The 18270-nt window shown below is 39.2% G+C and overlaps 1 protein-coding gene across 1 annotated transcript in view; it reads left to right on the forward strand.

Annotated features, from left to right (window-relative positions):
• Positions 1 to 18270, forward strand: part of PTPRK (protein tyrosine phosphatase, receptor type, K) — a 327584-nt gene that overhangs the window by 45626 nt on the left and 263688 nt on the right. Inside the window, exon 2 of the mRNA XM_010574711.1 lies at positions 3792 to 4063. Coding sequence (XP_010573013.1) covers positions 3792 to 4063 — 272 coding nt within the window. The remainder of the gene's footprint in view (positions 1 to 3791; positions 4064 to 18270) is intronic.

Genomic DNA, 18270 nt, shown 5'->3' on the forward strand with positions numbered 1-18270 from the left:
AATTTTAGTCTTTCTTTTTTCTCGTGGTGGTCCCCCCCCCCCCCCCCCCCCCCCGTATGCAGTTATGCCTATGTTTTATCATTTGTACATAAAAATAAATGCTGTCTGCCCATTTACATGGTCAGCTCGGCTTGCATTAGCTGTACATGAGAACAGGTCAGGTGTCTGCCTGACCACCTGGGACCTCTGTGTGCCAATATCTGTGCGTACCCTGGAGCATATGTTGTCTTTGAAAGTCTTGTTTTTAATACCCATATATTTTGATGTTTATTTGGATAGCATTATAAATTACTTTCTTCCTCAAATCAACACAGTTCCTATTCTCTGTAGCTAATTAATTATTTTAAAAAGAAAGGAAAATCTTCTGACACTAGTTTTATTTAATCTTTTTACTTCATGTCTCATAACATTTACGAAATACGTACATTTGTTTTGGTACATGAAGGGGCACTTGGTGCTAATACTGTGAGTACTTATTTTCATAAGGATGCATCCCCACTGTGCTCCTTCTTCTAGTGGGCCTTGCTTTATAAAGTAGTCTAGCATTAGCCAATACCTTTCAAATCTGAAAACTTCATAGCTTGATCTCATCAACGCTATGCTACCTCAAAGTTTGCTGGACATCTAATTATAAATGTTTTGTTTCGAACGCTATCCTTTCTGTAATTTCTATTATTCATATTTATGTGGCCTAATTTATTTTAATAGATTGCACAGAAATCTGTGCTACGTGCGTAGTACTACAAAAGACAGTTTTCAGTGTTCAAGGAAATATTTGTTTAAAAGACACTGTAAAAAGAGTATGGCTTAAGTTTTGCTTAAGGGTTTAAGTTTTTTGACATAGTTTATTACAAGCATGTATAAATGGGAAAAAAACCCAGCTCTTTCAATCCTATAGTATTTCTTTACAAATAAAGAATACTTTATTATAAAGGATGTAAGAAAATATTTTCTGTGTTTTTCAAAGATGTAAATTTGATGTATAGTTTACTTTGGCATAGGTGTCTGATTTTCTTGGAGTAGGTAGACAACTGAGGAAAGAACAAGGTTATGTACATTCATGGGATATAGCCTCTTAAGTTTAAAGAAGGGGGGCGAGGGGAAGTAGTTTGCGAGATGCTGAACAGATGCTTTGGCTTTGTGATAAATGGTTTTTGAAACTGTCTGGAGCTTTCATGAAATGCTGTAGCATTAACACATGTAGATAGATATATGCAAATTTATTGCTAAGTATTTGTAAATGATGAAAAATGAGGTTGAAAAACTGGAATATTATAAAATGTGTTGATATGCAGAAAAATGTACGTTGGAGCTTCCAAAGCCTATAGCAAATTACCTTACCATAGGAATAAGACCTTGTTTATTCTAGTTTATTTGTTATAATTTGATTGTGATTTTCTTTTCCTCCCAATGGTTTTATCTCGAGATACATTGAAAGAAACAACATTTCAAAAATTCTGCAAAGGTCAATTCTTATCTTCTGTTCCTTTCTTTCTCCTCCCCAGATTCCCTTCAGAAAATTTGGAGGGTTTACCTGCTTCCTGATCTTAGCTTTAGAAATGTTAAAAATAAATGTTTATTTTGTGTAGGAAAAAATCAGTGGCTTTTTGTGTGTTGCTTAAAAATATTTGCAAGATAAATGTAACAAAAGCTAACAGGCAATGTAGACAGCTATGGAGAATCCGTGATAACAGTGTGGAAAGCAGTCTTTGTAATTTTTCCCTGATCCTTCTCAGTTTTCTAACTCTTACGTAGAAGAAATCCCCAAATTGCTGACATACAACGTCCCCCAGCCACATGCATAGTATTTATTAACAGGACTTTGAAAATATTATTCTGTAGTGTGTCAATCATGAATAATCAGGTGCTTATAAGAGCATATGTATGATTAAGATAGAGATTACAAACAAGCATATTACTGAGTTCTAGAGTCAAGGGGCGTAAAAACTGCACACCAGTGGATGTGGTTTACAAGCACTTTTTTGAGCAGCTCTTGTGCAATTGTCAATTAATTCTAGACAATAATCATGAAAGACTTCTAATAACAGCAAATCTAAATAGTATAATATGATTCTTTTGTGTCTTTATAAACAGGTGTTAATGGTGAAGAGACCATCAGAAAATTATACTTTGCCAAATTCTCTAATAAAAAATAAATCCAATAATGGATTCTGTATATAATTCTAAATATGAACTAGTTGCTTATATTACATTATAGTAGAATTTTCTTTAAACTTTTTTTTTAAGATTAGTATTAAAATAAAGATCTCAGCACAGTACTTTAATAAGAGCTGCTTTCATTCTATAGTATTGCTTTCTGTTTTGTTATAAATTTTTTAGCACAGAATTGCTTTGCAGGCTAGTAAATTAGCATGTCATACAGATCATGTAATCCATATACATAAATTTTTATATTTCCCTGAGCAATAGCTTGTCAACAGTTTTCAGAATAGTTAATACAGCTGTTTAGGACATGCTAGAACACAGTAGTTCTTTGCTGCCTAAAAATCAGAAACCAAAACTTGACATACAGAATGATCATAATTTATACAAATATATACTTAAGAGAAGATTTTTCACCAATAAATGCTCCTTCATGTACAGACTCTCAGGACTTCTGTGAGACTACTCATTTGGGCAAATGCTTAGAAATCTATGATTTTTTAAAATTTAGGTTAATTTTTTTAACTGTATTTTTGATGGACATCATCTGAACCTAATTCAGGAGGAAGGGCTCTTTATTGTGGTGCTCTTTAGGACTTAAAGTAGAAGGAATATCTGTCAACATGAAGTTTCTGGAATCATTAAGCAGGAGGGTAGGTAAGTTCAGGTTAGGAAACCTTCCTGCGGGTAGGATTCAGATTATATACCGAGTTGGATTTTCTCACTTGGTTGTAAACTTTTGTCTGGCACGTCTCAGAAGCTTTGTTCTGTGGGGTCATTTACTAGATAGTACCTGGCATGGAGTTGTTGCTCTTGAAGAAATTGGGCTGCTCTAGGGCTAGCATAGATGGTAGCCCTGTCTTTACTGTCCATTCTGCAGAACAACAGGAAAAACTGTTTCAGCATTATGTCCTGTATAACCTGTTTAAACATCTGATTTCCGCTTTCTGCCTTTGTAGCTAGACAGGCTCAGCCTGTTCTGTCTTCTGTATACTTGTAAAATATATTCACAAGATGTGCTCTCTTCCAGCTCTAGAAACTTCTGTTATCCCTTCAAATCCATTGGCCAATGGAGCAGCAAACCGAACTTTTCAGGACAAATGTGGCTTGCTGTCTTAAGCGAGCTATTTCTATTGCTAATGTATCTAAAATTCAAATCTGCTGCTTCTGGGTAGAAAAAGGTGTGATAAGGCTGCATTGAGGAACATGGACCTTATTATTCTGTATTTTTCATTTTCAGGAAACCTGTGGAGCAAGTTGAGAGAATTTTGTCCTCAGTGACCTCAGAATAATGATGATCCTTTGCTCCTCTCATTATTTTTATTCAGTCCGTCTGTGATCCTCTTTCCAATTATCTGATCCTAAAACAAAAGAAAGAAAAGTTTGTAGGTGGAAGCATCTGGATAGATCCTCAGAGCTATGTGATGTCTTCTGTAGATACTGCTTTAGTGATGTTTCTAGGCATTTGATAGCTTGCTGGATTTCTTGCTGGTTGAATTTTGGGATTTTGGGACATGAAAACCTATGCATTCCATCCTTTTTCACAGTGAACAATCAGTTTCTTAGAATTTATCTCTTCCTTACTACTGTTTTGGTTTTTTTTCCTTTCCCACTCCCCTCTTCTTTAGGATCATATATGATAGTGATTTCCTCAGACCATGACCCTGGAGAAAAGACTCGACTCCAACTTCCAACGATGAAAGAAAATGATACTCACTGCATCGATTTCAGCTACCTTCTGTACAGCAAGAACGGAGCAAACCCTGGCACTTTGAACATCCTGGTGAGGGTGAACAAAGGGCCGCTGGCTAATCCCATCTGGAATGTTACCGGCTCCACTGGCAAAGACTGGCTTCGAGCTGAGTTGGCTGTCAGCACTTTCTGGCCCAACGAGTATCAGGTAAGCTTGCAATAAATTCTCACCACTTTTTAACATTTATGGTCAGGTCCTATGCAGTTTGTGTTCATTTTGGTCTGTTCTGATAGAGTATTTTCCTAGTGTCTTTAAATAAAATGTTCTGTTCAGAATAAATAATTAATTGGGGATGGGTATTTTTTATAGGATGTGATTGTTCAAAGTTACCTGTTACTGTATAATAGGAAAAAAATAGGCTGGAAACAAGCCTCATTAAAAGAAATTGTAAGGTTAAAGTCCAGGAACATCAAAAATTATAAACTCCCAGAAATAAATTGCCTGTGCAACTGTAATTTGTACCTGTCTTCCCTCCTCTTTTGGATATGCCTGTGTTTCCGTGTCTAATTACATGACTGTAAACTGTGGTTTTTTTCCACACGACATTTGCTTCATTTGCTGTGCAGACAGAATGGTGCTCACCTAATGAGCAGCTGCTCAGGACGTGTTTTTCTCCTGTTTGCTCACTATGGGACAAAACCACCTGCAGTGTAGGGCTGTTGTTTAGAGAGAAAAATCGTCTTTTTATTACTGGATGCTGTTATTTGATTTGTTTGATTAACCTGAGAAAGTACCTGCAGCTGTTTCACTCAGTGGGTATTTGATGTGAAGGATGAATCTCATACACAGGCATTTTTGTCCTGGCGTGTAAGAGGGGGAAGAGTTGGATTAGATGCACTCATCTGAGTTGTTATACCATGAGGTGTTATGTCAGTGTTGTACGTAGTGCTTACAGGCCTCCCGTCTAAGGATGCTTCAGGTCATTAGTGCTCTTGTAAACAGTTTGGATATCCAGACTAGGTATCAAATGAAGCAAAGTGGCCTCTTTTTTAATGTTTTGGTTTGTTTTTTTTTTTGACTAGTGGTATTGTAGGAATGTTTCTTAAAGTGCCTTTTCTAAAGTTCTTTGCAATTGCCCACGATGAAAATAATCTCCCTAAAAAAATAAGCATCAGCATCAATGCAAGCAGCCTTACTTATACAGTGAAACTGATGTAAGTTACTCTCACTTGATTTTTCTTCAGTTTTTGTTTCCCTGTTTTTAATATTTTTATTTATAAAGGAATTTAATCTATCAGTGACATTGAAACTGGGTGAAATTTGATTTAAAGTTCTGAAACCTGGTTTCATAAAGCTTGGCTTCTGAGGAGGTGTTTTATTAACCCTTTTATGTTGCTAGAAAGTAGCTTTTGGTGTGCTTAAAAAAACCAGGAGCCTTTTATAGCAGTATAGTAGTAATCAAGTATAGCAGTATTATATGCAGTAAATCTGGTTTCTGCTGACAGATGGCCAGGCTTGACAACGAGATTGGTGGTTGGGGCCTTATCTTAGCAACATGGCCATTTTTCACTTGCGTTATAGCCTTCACATTATCTCTCTATAGACTGCACTTAATTCATTCTTTCCCTTGCTTGGTCATCCAGCAGAGTATTGAAATCATGTGTAACACAGTTTATTTATAAATTAAAAAATAAATCTGGAGCAGGACTGGAGAACTGTTAATGCAGCCTGCCGTGATTTGTGTACGACTTGCACAATTGCTTTTAGGGACAGGAGGGGAAATCTGCATGCTGTCCATGCACGCCCTCTTGTTTGCACAAACGGGCTTGGTATTTTTGCAGTTTTAAGTGGTCCTTTGAGGTGTCAAAGTCAACATTGCTCTTCATTGGGTTTTGTTGTTGTTGTTTTTCTTTTTTTCTTTTTATTGTTAGCTTTGAGTTATTCTTCAGCATGGAAATCTTTTTTTCTTTTTTCTCATAAGAGTTCTTTGCTGTGGAGCTCTAGCTCATGATTTTAGCGCTTTGATCTACCTGTTGGTCAATGAGTTTAGCTAGCACTGAGGGAAATACACACTGATTTTTATGACAAGATGGAAGTGGTTCTTTACTGAACTGGGAATTGGTTCCCTGCCTGTACAAGCAAGGCCACTGCTAAAGATCACTGCGCAGCACAACTGTTTGCATGTACTTTGTTAATCAGGTCAACTTCACTGCTATTTTCTTCACTTTTAAGTGAAGGAAGAGAGTAGAGATTGGTAGGGGCTGAATAGCACAGGTTACGTTATAAGGAAGTCTCGTATGGTGACTTGGAAGTTAGCAGGATGGCCATGTTAATAGTACTAATAAAGTGGTGCACCTATGCTAATTAGCTCCTAAAAAGCATTTCTGTGTTCTGCTGTGCTCTGTTGAAGCTTTATTGCTTCCTGTTCTAAACGAGCAGAGTGTTTTGCATGAAACTCTAGTACACAGTATAGATACAGTTTATATGCTTTTGTATGGACTTAACATTTCCTTTTACTTATGGGATTATTATTATTGCTTTTAAATAATCCATTCACTTGCCTTTCTTTAACTGTATTCTGTTGAGCAATTTCTCTCTTTTTTTAAAAATTATTTATTCATTTTCTGACAAAACATAGTACAGTTTATTACAGTAGCTTTAGTGGATCAAACAGAATTTTTGTTTAGCTTCGTATCCTGTCTCTGATGGCAGATAACAGCGGAAGCTTGTAGAAGAGTTCACGAACAGGACAAATTCATGGTCATGCCTCCCCCAGAATACACTTCCAGCCTTGAGCCTATTTGTGGTTCAAGAACTTTGAGCTTAAGAACTGAAGTAGTGCCTTTCCATATTCCTGTTAGTCCATGTGGGGGTTTTTTGCAATGATTTAAGCTTCTAGTGTCTACAGTGAGTATGACATGAAATTCTACTGTTATTTCCACATTAGGACTGTTCCCGTGCGTTTCTCCAAGCATGGGGTCTGTAATTCTTCAGTTGTCGTATTTTGCACTTGGGGAGTTTTGGCAGTCATGTAATAGTATGATCTGTCTTATTTCTCCTGCTAGCAAGGCATCTGCATCTTCTATTCTGCTTGTTTAACATGTGGATGAACTGTCAAGGAAAAGGGTTTGATTAGAGAATCCCTTGGGATCAAGGATATGATTTGATTTTGATCCTTGTCAGTTCTGGAATCTTTTTTTAATCACTCTGTTGGAAATACGCCACCTTTGACCTGCCTCAAGTTTGCTGCAAAGGAAAAATATTTTGGGATTTTTGTTGTTTAAACTTTGTAACTGTCTGGGGGTTTTGTCTCTCTGTTGTCTGTGTTGGTTACTCCTGTAACTCATTAATTTATTTTAGTTGAGATATTTATTCCTGTCTGAATGCATTGTTTTGTCTAATGCTTCTTTTCTTTCCCCAAGTTCTCTCCTGCTTTGCATAGTAGGAATTATCCAATTGCTGAGGGCTGTCTCTTCCTTTCTGCTTGAGTCACAGTCATTTTCCACTTCTCTTGCTACCTATGTCATCCTTTTTGAATTTGGGTTTTTGTTTTGGTTTTTATTTGTTTGTTTTTGAACACTGTCTCCCAAAAGTTCCTTGACCACAGGGTCACATCCTTGCTCAATTACGTGTCCACTTTGCAATCTGAACCATGGGCTTTCCAGTTTTGGTTTTATATTACATCTCTCTGGGTTTTTTTTGTAACCTTTGATCAGAAACTGATAAAGAAACTCTTAACTTGGAACCATAAACCTCAAACTTGTAAAAAATGAATTATTTGGTTTCTTTATGGTTCTTTAGAACTTCATTATACAGTAATGATGCTCAGTAGTTTAACAAAGAGGCTGGCTAGGATACCGGCTTGATAGGAGTGATGGTTACACTTGGAACTATAGCTAGCAAAGCAAAAATACTGAACTGCACCAAGAAGAAATTCTTTTATCAGCTCAGGAAGACTAATGATGCGTGACTGTATCAGAAATAGTGTGGCCAGCAGGACTAGGGAAGTGATTTTTCCCCTGTATTTGGCACTGGTGAGGCCGCACCTCGAGTACTGTGTTCAGTTTTGGGCCCCTCACTACAGGAAAGACAGTGAGGTGCTGGAGCGTGTCCAGAGAAGGGCAACCAAGCTGGTGAGGGGCCTGGAGCACAAGTCTTATGAGGAGCGGCTGAGGGAACTGGGGTTGTTTATTCTGGAGAAAAGGAGGCTGAGGGGAGACATTATCGCTCTCTACAACTACCTGAAAGGAGGTTGTAGTGAGGTGGGTGCTGGTCTCTTCTGTCAGGTGGCTTTAGATAGGATGAGAGGAAATGGCCTCAAGTTGTGGCAAGGGAGGTTTAGGTTTGATATTAGGAAAAATTTCTTTACTGAAAGGGTTGCCAGGCATTGGAACAGGCTGCCCAGGGAAGGGTGGAGTCGTCATCTCTGTAGGTGTTCAGAAAATGCGTAGATGTGGCACTTCAGGACATGGTTTAGTGGGCGTGGTTGACAGTTGGACTTAAGGATCTTAAAGGTCTTTTCCAACCTAAATGATTCTCTGATTTCTGGTCTGACAGTCTTGGTTTTGGCTGGGATAGAGTTAATTTTCTCCTTAGTAGCTGGTACAGCGCTGTGTTTTGGATTTAGTGTGAGAATAATGTTGATAATGCACTGATGTTTTAGTTATTGCTAAGTAGAGCTTATCTTAAGTTAAGGATTTTTCAGTTTCCCATGCTCTGCAAGCGAGCAGGTGTACAAGAAGCTGGGAGGGGGCATGGCCGGGACAGCTGACCCAAACTAGGCAAAGGGATATTCCATGTTATAGAATATCATGCTCAGTATATGACTGGGGGGAGTTGGCCAGGAGGGGCGGATCGCTGCTCTGGCATCAGTCAGCAGGTTGTGAGCAACTGCATTATGTGTCACTTGTCTTTTCTTGAGTCTAATTTGTCTCTTTTTGTTATATTACTTTTGATCATCATAATTATTATTATCATTATTATTTAATCATTACTATTATTATATTTTACTTGATATAAGAACAGTTTAATAACTAAACCCATGAGTTTTACTTCTTTTTTTTGATTCTCCTCCACATCCCACTGGGAGGGGGGAGGAGTCAGTGAGTGGCTACGTGGTGCTTAGTTGCTGGCTGGGGTTAAACCATGACAGTGACCATTTTAAAAAGTGCAGGAAAACTGTAGAAAGCCAAATAATTTTCTTGCTGAATCGTGAATCTTGATTTGTATAATGAATCTGTTTTTTATTTTAATATTGATGGTTTATAGGATTTATAGAAGTTGGAATTGCTCAAAGATCTTGGAAAGTTATTTTCCTGGATGATCTTAAAACATCTTTAAACTGTAATAGTAGACTGAAGATTCACTAGTGGTGTGTACAGTTGGGCCGTATGCCAGATAAGGTAGGAAACAGATTTCTTGTGAAATACAAGAATTTGTTGCCTTTTTGGATATCGGATCACTATTCAAAACTTGCAGACGTGTGAGACTGTAAACAAGCTGCATGCAGAAAAGTTTGGGAAAGCAGGGGATTAAATTTGGTTTAGTCAGTTGATACAGCTGAGAAAGGAAAGCAACAAGTGAAATGCTAGTGGAAAGTACAGAAGTACATAGAGCCTGTATAAACTGTGTAGAATTGAGTTATAAGGCAACTTAAGAAGAAAGCCACCCTCCCAAACTCCCACTTCCTATTTATAAGACCTTGACTGTATATGGTCTCTAACCTTTAAACACTATGTAGCATCAAGAAAATCCAGATCCAGAGAAGGTCTTGGAAAAAAAAGGAAGCATTCCAAAGGACTGATATTTTCAAAGGATTTTATTTAAAATATATTGGAATACAGAAAATTACTTAAAATAATATCAAAGACATACTGGATCAATAAAATTTGGAACTAGTGTAAGTTTGTTGACTAAATAGGTAAGAATATAATATAGGAAGTGTTATATTGAAAATTTTAAGAAACATTGATAAGCAGCCAACCACTTAATGTTAAAACTTGCTCTGTAAGTCTTGGATGTTGAATTGTGAGACAGCGAAAGTCATCTTGTGGAAATCTCAGCGTGAGCAAGAGAGTTGAGTGCCAGAAGAGCAGTCTGTAGCCATGCATGAGATGCAATGCTCAAATAGGCTAAGTTTCTCCGGCCTGGAAAAAGGCACAGTTCAGGGGGATATGATAGAGTTCTGCAAAACCATCGCTGGCATGAAGGGGAATCCTCTTCCAGTTCAAGAATTAGGGACCTTTTTGTTCTGGTGGGGCAATGTTGTGGTTTAAGTTCAGCTGGTAACAAAGCACCACAGCTGCTCTCTCACTCTTCCCCCCGCCAGTGGGATGAGGAGGAGAAGATATAATGAAAGGCTTCATGGCTTGAGACAAGGACTGGGAGGGGTCACTCACCAATTATGGTCACGAGCAAAAGACAGGCTCAACTTGGGGGAAAAAACCAGAATCAATTTAATTTACTGCCAATCAAATCAAAACAAGGATAATAAGAAGTAAAACCCAAATCTTAAAACACCTTCACCCCCGCCCCTCCCTCCCCCCCGGCTCAACTCCACTCCCGGTTCTCTCCACCTCCTCCCCCCGGCGGTACAGTGGGACAGGGAATGGGGGTTGCAGTCAGTTCATCACACGTTGTCTCTGCTGCTCCTTCCTTCTCAGGGGGAGGACAACTCGCTTCCCCTGCTCCAGCGTGGGGTCCTCCAAGGGCTGCAGTGGGCATCTGCTCCACCACTCACCTCCATGGGTTGCAGGGGGACAGCCTGCCGTCTCACCATGGCCTGCAGGGGCATCCACCTCCTCCCCCTCCTTCCTCGGTGTCTGTATAGGGGTTTCTCTCACATCCCACTTCCAAAACCGCAAGTTCCCTTTCTTATCTGGGTTATCCCAGAGGCGCTACCACTGTTGGTGATGGTCTCGGCCTTGGCGAGAGGCAGGTCCAACTTGGAGCTGGGGAAGTTTCTAGCAGCTTCTCACAGGAGCCACCCACCCCTGCAGCCCCTCCCCTGCTACCAAAACCTCGCCACACAAACGCAAAACAGGGAGCCAGACTGAAAAGAAGCAAATGGAGGTGAATCACACAGCAGGCTGTAGATCCATGAAAGTCTCTGTCTGAAGTAGCTGTTGTGGATGCCAGAGGAGTATGTAGGCTTAAGGAGATGCTGGACAAGTTCTTGAAGAGAACTATTAGAAATCAGTAATTAGGCAAACAAGTCCAGTAAGTCTCATGAGCTGAAAATAGCTGGAGGAGAAAGGATGGAGGAGCTGGGGAGAAAATTGGGAAAAAGAAGTAAAACTCCTGGGTTGAGATAAGAACGGTTTAATAGAACAGAAAAGAAGAAACTAATAATGATAATGATAACACTAATAAAATGACAACAGCAATAATGAAAGGATTGGAATGTACAAATGATGTGCAGGGCAATTGCTCACCCCCCGCCGACCGACACCCAGCCAGTCCCCGAGCGGCGATTCCCCGCCCCCACTTCCCAGTTCCTATACCAGATGTGATGTCCCATGGTATGGAATACCCCGTTGGCCAGTTTGGGTCAGCTGCCCTGGCTCTGTCCTGTGCCAACTTCTTGTGCCCCTCCAGCTTTCTCGCTGGCTGGGCATGAGAGCTGAAAAATCCTTGACTTTAGTCTAAACATAACTGAGCAACAACTGAAAACATCAGTGTTATCAACATTCTTCACATACTGAACTCAAAACATAGCACTGTACCAGCTGCTAGGAAGACAGTTAACTCTATCCCAGCTGAAACCAGGACAGGGGCACAGAGAAGTGATGTGCATTCGTGCCCTGTTCTTACCTTTCCTTATGACCACTGTTAAAGAAAAGATGTTGGGGTAAGTAGACCTTTAGCCTGAACTGCTAAGGCGTGGTTAAGTTTTATACAAAGGGCAAAGGCCTCTTTTATAGCACCCCCCCCAAGTGGATGTGTACTTAAATTGTTTCTGTATTCCTAGGCAGACTAAATGTAATTTTTATATTCTGTGGTTACCTAAACCAGTCTGTTCATATTTTGTGGAAGTTTTTGTTCTGGCTGAAGAAGTGAGGACTTAACTTCATCTGCCACTACCAGCCCTGTGCCCATTTCTCTTGACTCTTTTCCCCTTGTCATCTCATTTCAATCTAACTTGGGGAGCATATTTTTAGACTTTTAAAAAATGGAATTTACAAATTAAGCTTTTTAAATTCTTCCAGTTTCTAAGGATTCTCAGAAATAAAGTATGAATTAGAAATTTTGTTTTAGTGAGTGGCTCTGCTATTCTAGCAGAGATATAAAATTGTTTAGTAAAAAGTGTTAGTAAAAGGTTGGCTAGCTTTATAATTAAAGAAAACTAGTATTTATTAAACTGAGACAGCTTTTTTTTTTCCTTAAACTTGCAGCAGCTTGTGTTTGGTAGGTAGCATAAGTCACTGAAATGCTCTTTGTGTAGGTGCATGATTCTTTAGCACTCCTTTTGTGGAATAACTCCTTTGGGGATACTTGGTGGCTTTTAAGAATTTCAGGTGACTGTCCATAAGCTGTTTTGTTCCTAGTTCATTAATACACAAAGAAATGGCTTATACATCTGTTTGTTTCTTTTCCTTCTTTCCTCCATAGTTTTTATGAGTTAAAAGCACTTTTAACTGTCTCACTGCTTACCACTATCACTAATGATTGAAAATTGAACCCCTTTGGATATATCTCCAAGTAGGAATGACGTTGCTTTCATGTCAGAAATGCTTTGTAATCCCCTAAGTGTTCTCCTTCCTGACTGTTACTTGCTAGACAGCACTTAATCAAAAGACTTTCTTTCTTTATACAGTTTATTGAAGAGTTACTCAGAGAAATGCTTTTTTATAATGAACTTTCTTATTGCTTCTCCAAGACTTGTTAGTACAAACAAAACACCATCTTTTTCTATCTGTTAGGATAAACATGAAAGTGTGCAGGCATATCTGTCACATTTCTGTCTCATTTCTTCCGAGATGTTTATCAATTTGGTGACGACAAAGAAAGATTAAGTTCCAGCAGAGTGATTACCAGCAACATTTTAATAATTAAGTTCTGTAGATCACAAAGCACTTACAGCTCTCAAAGGACTTCTACAAATACTGTCTCATTCCAGTCTTCAAACTGGAAAACCATAGTGCATAGAGAAAGTGAGCGTTGCCCAAACAAGCCCCGTCATGGCTGAGGTACCATCCTTCAGGTTTTCAGTCCCGCCTAAGTATTGCAGATTTCATGGATGCTCTTTCTTTTTTCTTAGAAATGACAACGCTGGTTTTGACTGTTAGTTAAGGTCTGTGGCATCGTTTCAGCAGGGTATGTTCTGCAGGCTACCCACAATGTGCTTTTTTTCCATCCAGAGTTAGTTCATTTATGAGCCCAGGAAGTTCCTGAGGGATAAGGGAATGATGGTGATACATGCTGTTGTCCTCTCCCTTGTCTGTTGTGTTGTGTGTCCCCCCCTTTTTTTTCTTCTTCTTTTTCTTAACAACTTTTAAATTGTCATATGGAGATGTGTATAATAGCTTTACTAGCTTGGTGGATTTAATTTTTGCTAGCCTATTTTGGAGAAACCTAATTTGTTTTGGGGTCTGCTACATCAAAAAAAGGCAAATATGATAAAGTAGTATCAAAGAATTTTTACAATTAAAACCAGCAGAGATTATTCTTAATCAGGTAAAAATTGTCAGCCTTGTCAAAGTCAGTGACCCAAGTTGTACTTCTCCATTGCAAGCAGAGACGGCTCTGCCTCCACAAAACACCAAGAACTTCGTTCCAGCAGGGACGTAGAAGAAATCACTTTGGACACCTTGGTTTTTACAGGTTAAGGAACTATGGAGGCTGAGCAATCACTTATGTTGCTCTGTCCTTAGTCCGATGCTGCAGAAAAAATGAATTTGCAGAATTTTAAAACTAAAGTGTTCGTATGGCTAAAAAGAAAATTTTAGAAATAATGTAGCTTTTTAGAAAATAACATGCTTTTCTATGTTTACTCCTTCCCTTTTCGTTTAAGTTTTTCAAAACTGTCTTTTCCACTACTTTGCTTTCTGTTACATTACAGTCTCTGAGTAGCTTTCTTTTGTTCTACCATGTTCTGGGTTTCCTTTGCTAGATGTATGATCTGAACTTAAAAACCAAGGTAGAAATGTCATACTTGAAGCACTGGAGTATTGTAAGGAACTGCATGACTATATGTACAAGATGTTCAATTCTCTTTCCATTGAATAGCGTAGTGTCAATGAAGCTGATGAGCATTTTGTCTTTTTTCACTATTCCCTGCAAGATAGTGGATATTTTCAGGGCAAGGTGATGAAAATTTAGTAGATGCTTGGCATTTCCAAAGGCAATGAAAGATTTGGAGGTTAATGTGCTCTATGAGTCCATGTTATAAATTATGTTTAATTACCCAAAAGTCTCAGGTGGGAAACTGGCTGTAAACTCATGAAGACTTACTTTGAGATAAATATGTAATATCTTTAGCCAGTGTTTAATTTCTGATGAAATATATGTGTCTTTAACCTCAGCGCTCTACCAGGAAACATTCCACACATCGGCAAGGTGGTATGCAAATTTTATATTAACCTTGATTACCAAGATTATGAAAAGCCTGTAGCATTCCCCTCCCTGTCATACAGTAGGCACTGTGAGGCAGCGGAGAAAACACTATTGCTAATCAGCCACCTCGGAGTGCCTAATTCAGTTTTTCAGAAATACGAGATTGACTTAAATCATGGTGTGTAAATAAAGAACTTCTGGATGGTTCCTTTTGTCAAGATTTTTCTTTTTTAGGATTTTTGTCTATAGTTGGAAAGTATGATTGCTTGTTATGCAAGAAGCTCAGATTTTGTCATATTTTTATCAGCTTCTGCAAGATCTCCTCCCTTTCGAAGAAATATTGCGAATATTACACTATCAAGGAGCTGGCAATGATATACTTTTCCACTCAGCTGTTCTTTAAAACGCTTTCTTATTCAGATGAAAAGTGAAATGAATGAAAGAGGGTTATGGCAGAAATCAGTGATACATGCTTCAAGTAGATGGTTAAAGGAAAGCAGAAGTTGATAATACTTTATCTCATTATACAGGTTCTGAAAAGATTAAGTAATGAATTGTGCTCTGTTAGGGGTTTCCAGACTATCCCTAAGTGAAAGTAAATAAGAGAAAAAGTGTAATAGTGCAGTATTGAATTATTATCAAAAAGTTCACTAAAATCTCTGCATTTCAGAAATTGGGCCTTGAAGAGTCAGGGTCTTTGACTTAAAAGTCTGAGCTCATCAATTCATCACTGATAAGATGTATTGTTAGGTAACTTTTGCTGTGAAGCATTGTATGCTGCTAGTTGTATGGATTTTCTGTGACACAACCCCCTGACCCCCAATAATGCATATGTTGGAAAAGAAATAATACTGACAATTAAGCAGCCACTTCACTTTCTTTTTGTCCTTTCCTGCCTTTTATTATTTAGGGCAAGATGAAATGCTCTAGAAGAATTTTTTTTTTTTCTTTTTAATTCTGTCCATACCATGCTACAATGTGTTGGTTGTTTTGATGGTTTGGGGTTTTTTTTTCTTTTTCTTTTTTTTTTAATATTTTTTCTTTCTAATGCTAAATGGTGAACAAGCCTGAGGCTTGGAGTAAAGTCAAAAGGCTTTCTTCATCCAGAGTAGTATGTAATAGGAATCCCATGTTGACTGGTGATATGACCTCCTCATAGGGAAATGAATACCTTATATCTTTGTAATTCTCACTACCCTGTATGTACTTCTTTTCTTTAGTTTAGGCTTTTTTTGAGGTGACATTGAAAAACCAACTGAGATGGTTGCTCTGAAGGAAAAAATATTCAACATTCCAAGATGAGGGAAGAAATGTATCAATTACTTTGCACTAGGATCTCATTCTGATCAATTATGCAAGGTTCATGTATTTAAACAAATAAACAAGCAAACAAACCAGTATGGTTGAATTTTCCCCTTTGCCCAAAAGATAATATAAAGCATTTTAAGACTCCCCCGCCCTCATTGGCCCCTTCTGCCAGAGTGAAGTAAATTATACCCCTATTCTGGATATTCTGAAACACCATCTGAAGTAGAATAATTTCCTGGCTCTAAGGTAGTGATGGGAAGTTTGCAAACTAGTAATTGCCCTGTGGGATGCAGGGTGATGGCACAGTCAGGCAGATAGTGCTCTGGGCTCAGAGCCAGGAACTGTTGCATTGTAGTCTTTGCAGACATACTATTTTCTTCTTTGAGAGCAATCTCTCTCTCTTATTCTTAGTCAGTTGTGAAGCACAATCCTGTGAGCCAGGCTGTGTTTTTTCGTGGTGTTTTGTTTTTGGTGGTTTGGGGGGTGGTGGTGTTTTGTTTTGTTTTGGTTGGTTGGTTAGTTTTTTTTGGTTTGGAGTGGTTTTTTGTTTTGTTTTGTTTTGTTTTTGTGGCCTTGTAGTCTTCTGGAGTCTTTTGCATATGGTCCACGAGACCTTTTTGCGTACGATGCATTTGCTGGAATAGGTTCTGTAGCTGGAAACCTTTTTGGTTTTAAGGTTTACAGTTGCTCACTGAGGTTTCCTTGATGCAAACACCAGGATTACCGCATCTCTGCCTGTGTCTCAAACAAGCAACAGCAAACGGAAACTCGGCCCATAGCTTGTCCTCTGTGTTGAGCTGGGATAGTGCATTAGTGCTTGACAACTGCAAGACAGAGTGAAGAAACATTTTCCACACTGGTGGAGGGGGCAGATTGTGTGAGCATCCCTGCTAATAAATAGCAGAGGAATTCATGGGGTTGTGGCAGTGTCACTTTACTGTCCTGCTGCAGTGTGATGATCATTGTCTTTACCAGGCTAGTGTTGTGTGCCTGTTTGGTGCCTACGTGAGTTGTTACCTTTAGAAATTTTGTAGCATCGATTTTTGTGTGTGTGTGTCTCTTAAGTGATCAACTTTTTGTCTTGGATAACAAAATTGACAATTATGGCAAAAATGTAGTCTTTGCTATGCTTGCCAGGTATTGAATTTATCTCATAGGTTTTGTGTTCTTCAGTAGGTATTGTCTGTTGGAGGAAAATAACTTGACAGGTTTGGGTTTTTTTTTTTATTTTATTATTGTGTTGCATGAGGTAACTGAAATTTCAGTGCTGCAGGTTTTTAATTCTTCAAATACAGGAGGCACACATCTGTCATGTAGGGGTAGTAGATGTTTGTTGCTATTTATGGAATGAAATAATTTACAATCAAGGAAAGCATGTGTGTTCAATTTGAATGATTTTATCATCATATCATAGAATGGTTTGAGTTGGAAGAGACTTTAAAGATCATCTAGTTCTAACCCCCCTGCCATGGGCAGGGACACCTTCCACTAGACCGGGTTGCTCAAAGCCCCATCCAACCTGGCCTTGGAACACTTCCAGGGATGGGGCATCCACAGCCTCTCTGGGCAACCTCTTCCAGTGCCTCACCACCCTCATCATGAAAAACTTCTTCCTTACGTCTAATCTAAATCTACCCTCTTTCAGTTTAAAGCCATTACCTCTTGCCCTATCACTACATGCCTTTGTAAAAAGTCCCTCTCTGGCTTTCTTGTGGGCCCCCTTTAGGTATGGAAGGCTGCTATAAGGTCTCCCCAGAGCCTTCTCTTCTCCAGGCTGAACAGCCCCAACTCTCTCAGCCTGTCTTCCTAGGAGAGGTGTTCCAGCCCCCTGATCATCTTTGTGGCCCTCCTCTGGACCCGCTCAAGCAGGTCCATGGCCTTCTTATGTTGGGGGCCCCAGAGCTGAACACAGTACTCCAGGTGGGGTCTCATGAGAGTGGAGTAGAGGAGCAGAAACACCTCCCTTGACCTGCTGGTCACACTTCTTTTTATGCAGCCCAGGATACGGTTGGCTTTCTGGGCTGCAGGTGCACATTGCCAGGTCATGTTGAGCTTCCCATCAACCAACACCCCCAAGTCCTTCTCTGCAGGGCTGCTCTCAATCTACTCATCGCCCATAAAGGCCCATAAGCCTTCAAAAAAAAAAATCTATATTGCAGCCTTCCTCCTGCACTTTTGAAGTTCTGGAAGAGGAATGAAATCTTAGGGCTTTTGTGGTGGCATTCAAGTGGTGGTAGTCTTGAGCTGTAACACAGAACAAGAAAAGAAGCAATAAAAGAGAGATAAATGAGTGAGAATATCGTATCTTCTATCTGCCAAACTTCAGCAGCAAAATATATCTAGTGTGTGTGTGTGGCAACTGATTGATGCCCTTTGAGCAATGTGTTGAGCATGTGTTATGCTCATATAATGTAACTTTGGTGGGTTTAATCATTAGTTTAATTGGTTGGACCTGATTCATTTCAAAATTTGTAGTTGACTGGTTAACTTCAGAATTGGATTTAATCTGAAAATCCAAACCCCCCCCCCCCCCCCCCCCCCACCACCACCCC

This window comes from Haliaeetus leucocephalus, unplaced genomic scaffold (assembly GCF_000737465.1).
Source record: "Haliaeetus leucocephalus isolate CR32 unplaced genomic scaffold, Haliaeetus_leucocephalus-4.0 Scaffold450, whole genome shotgun sequence".
In the NCBI taxonomy this organism is placed as follows: Eukaryota; Metazoa; Chordata; class Aves; order Accipitriformes; family Accipitridae; genus Haliaeetus; species Haliaeetus leucocephalus.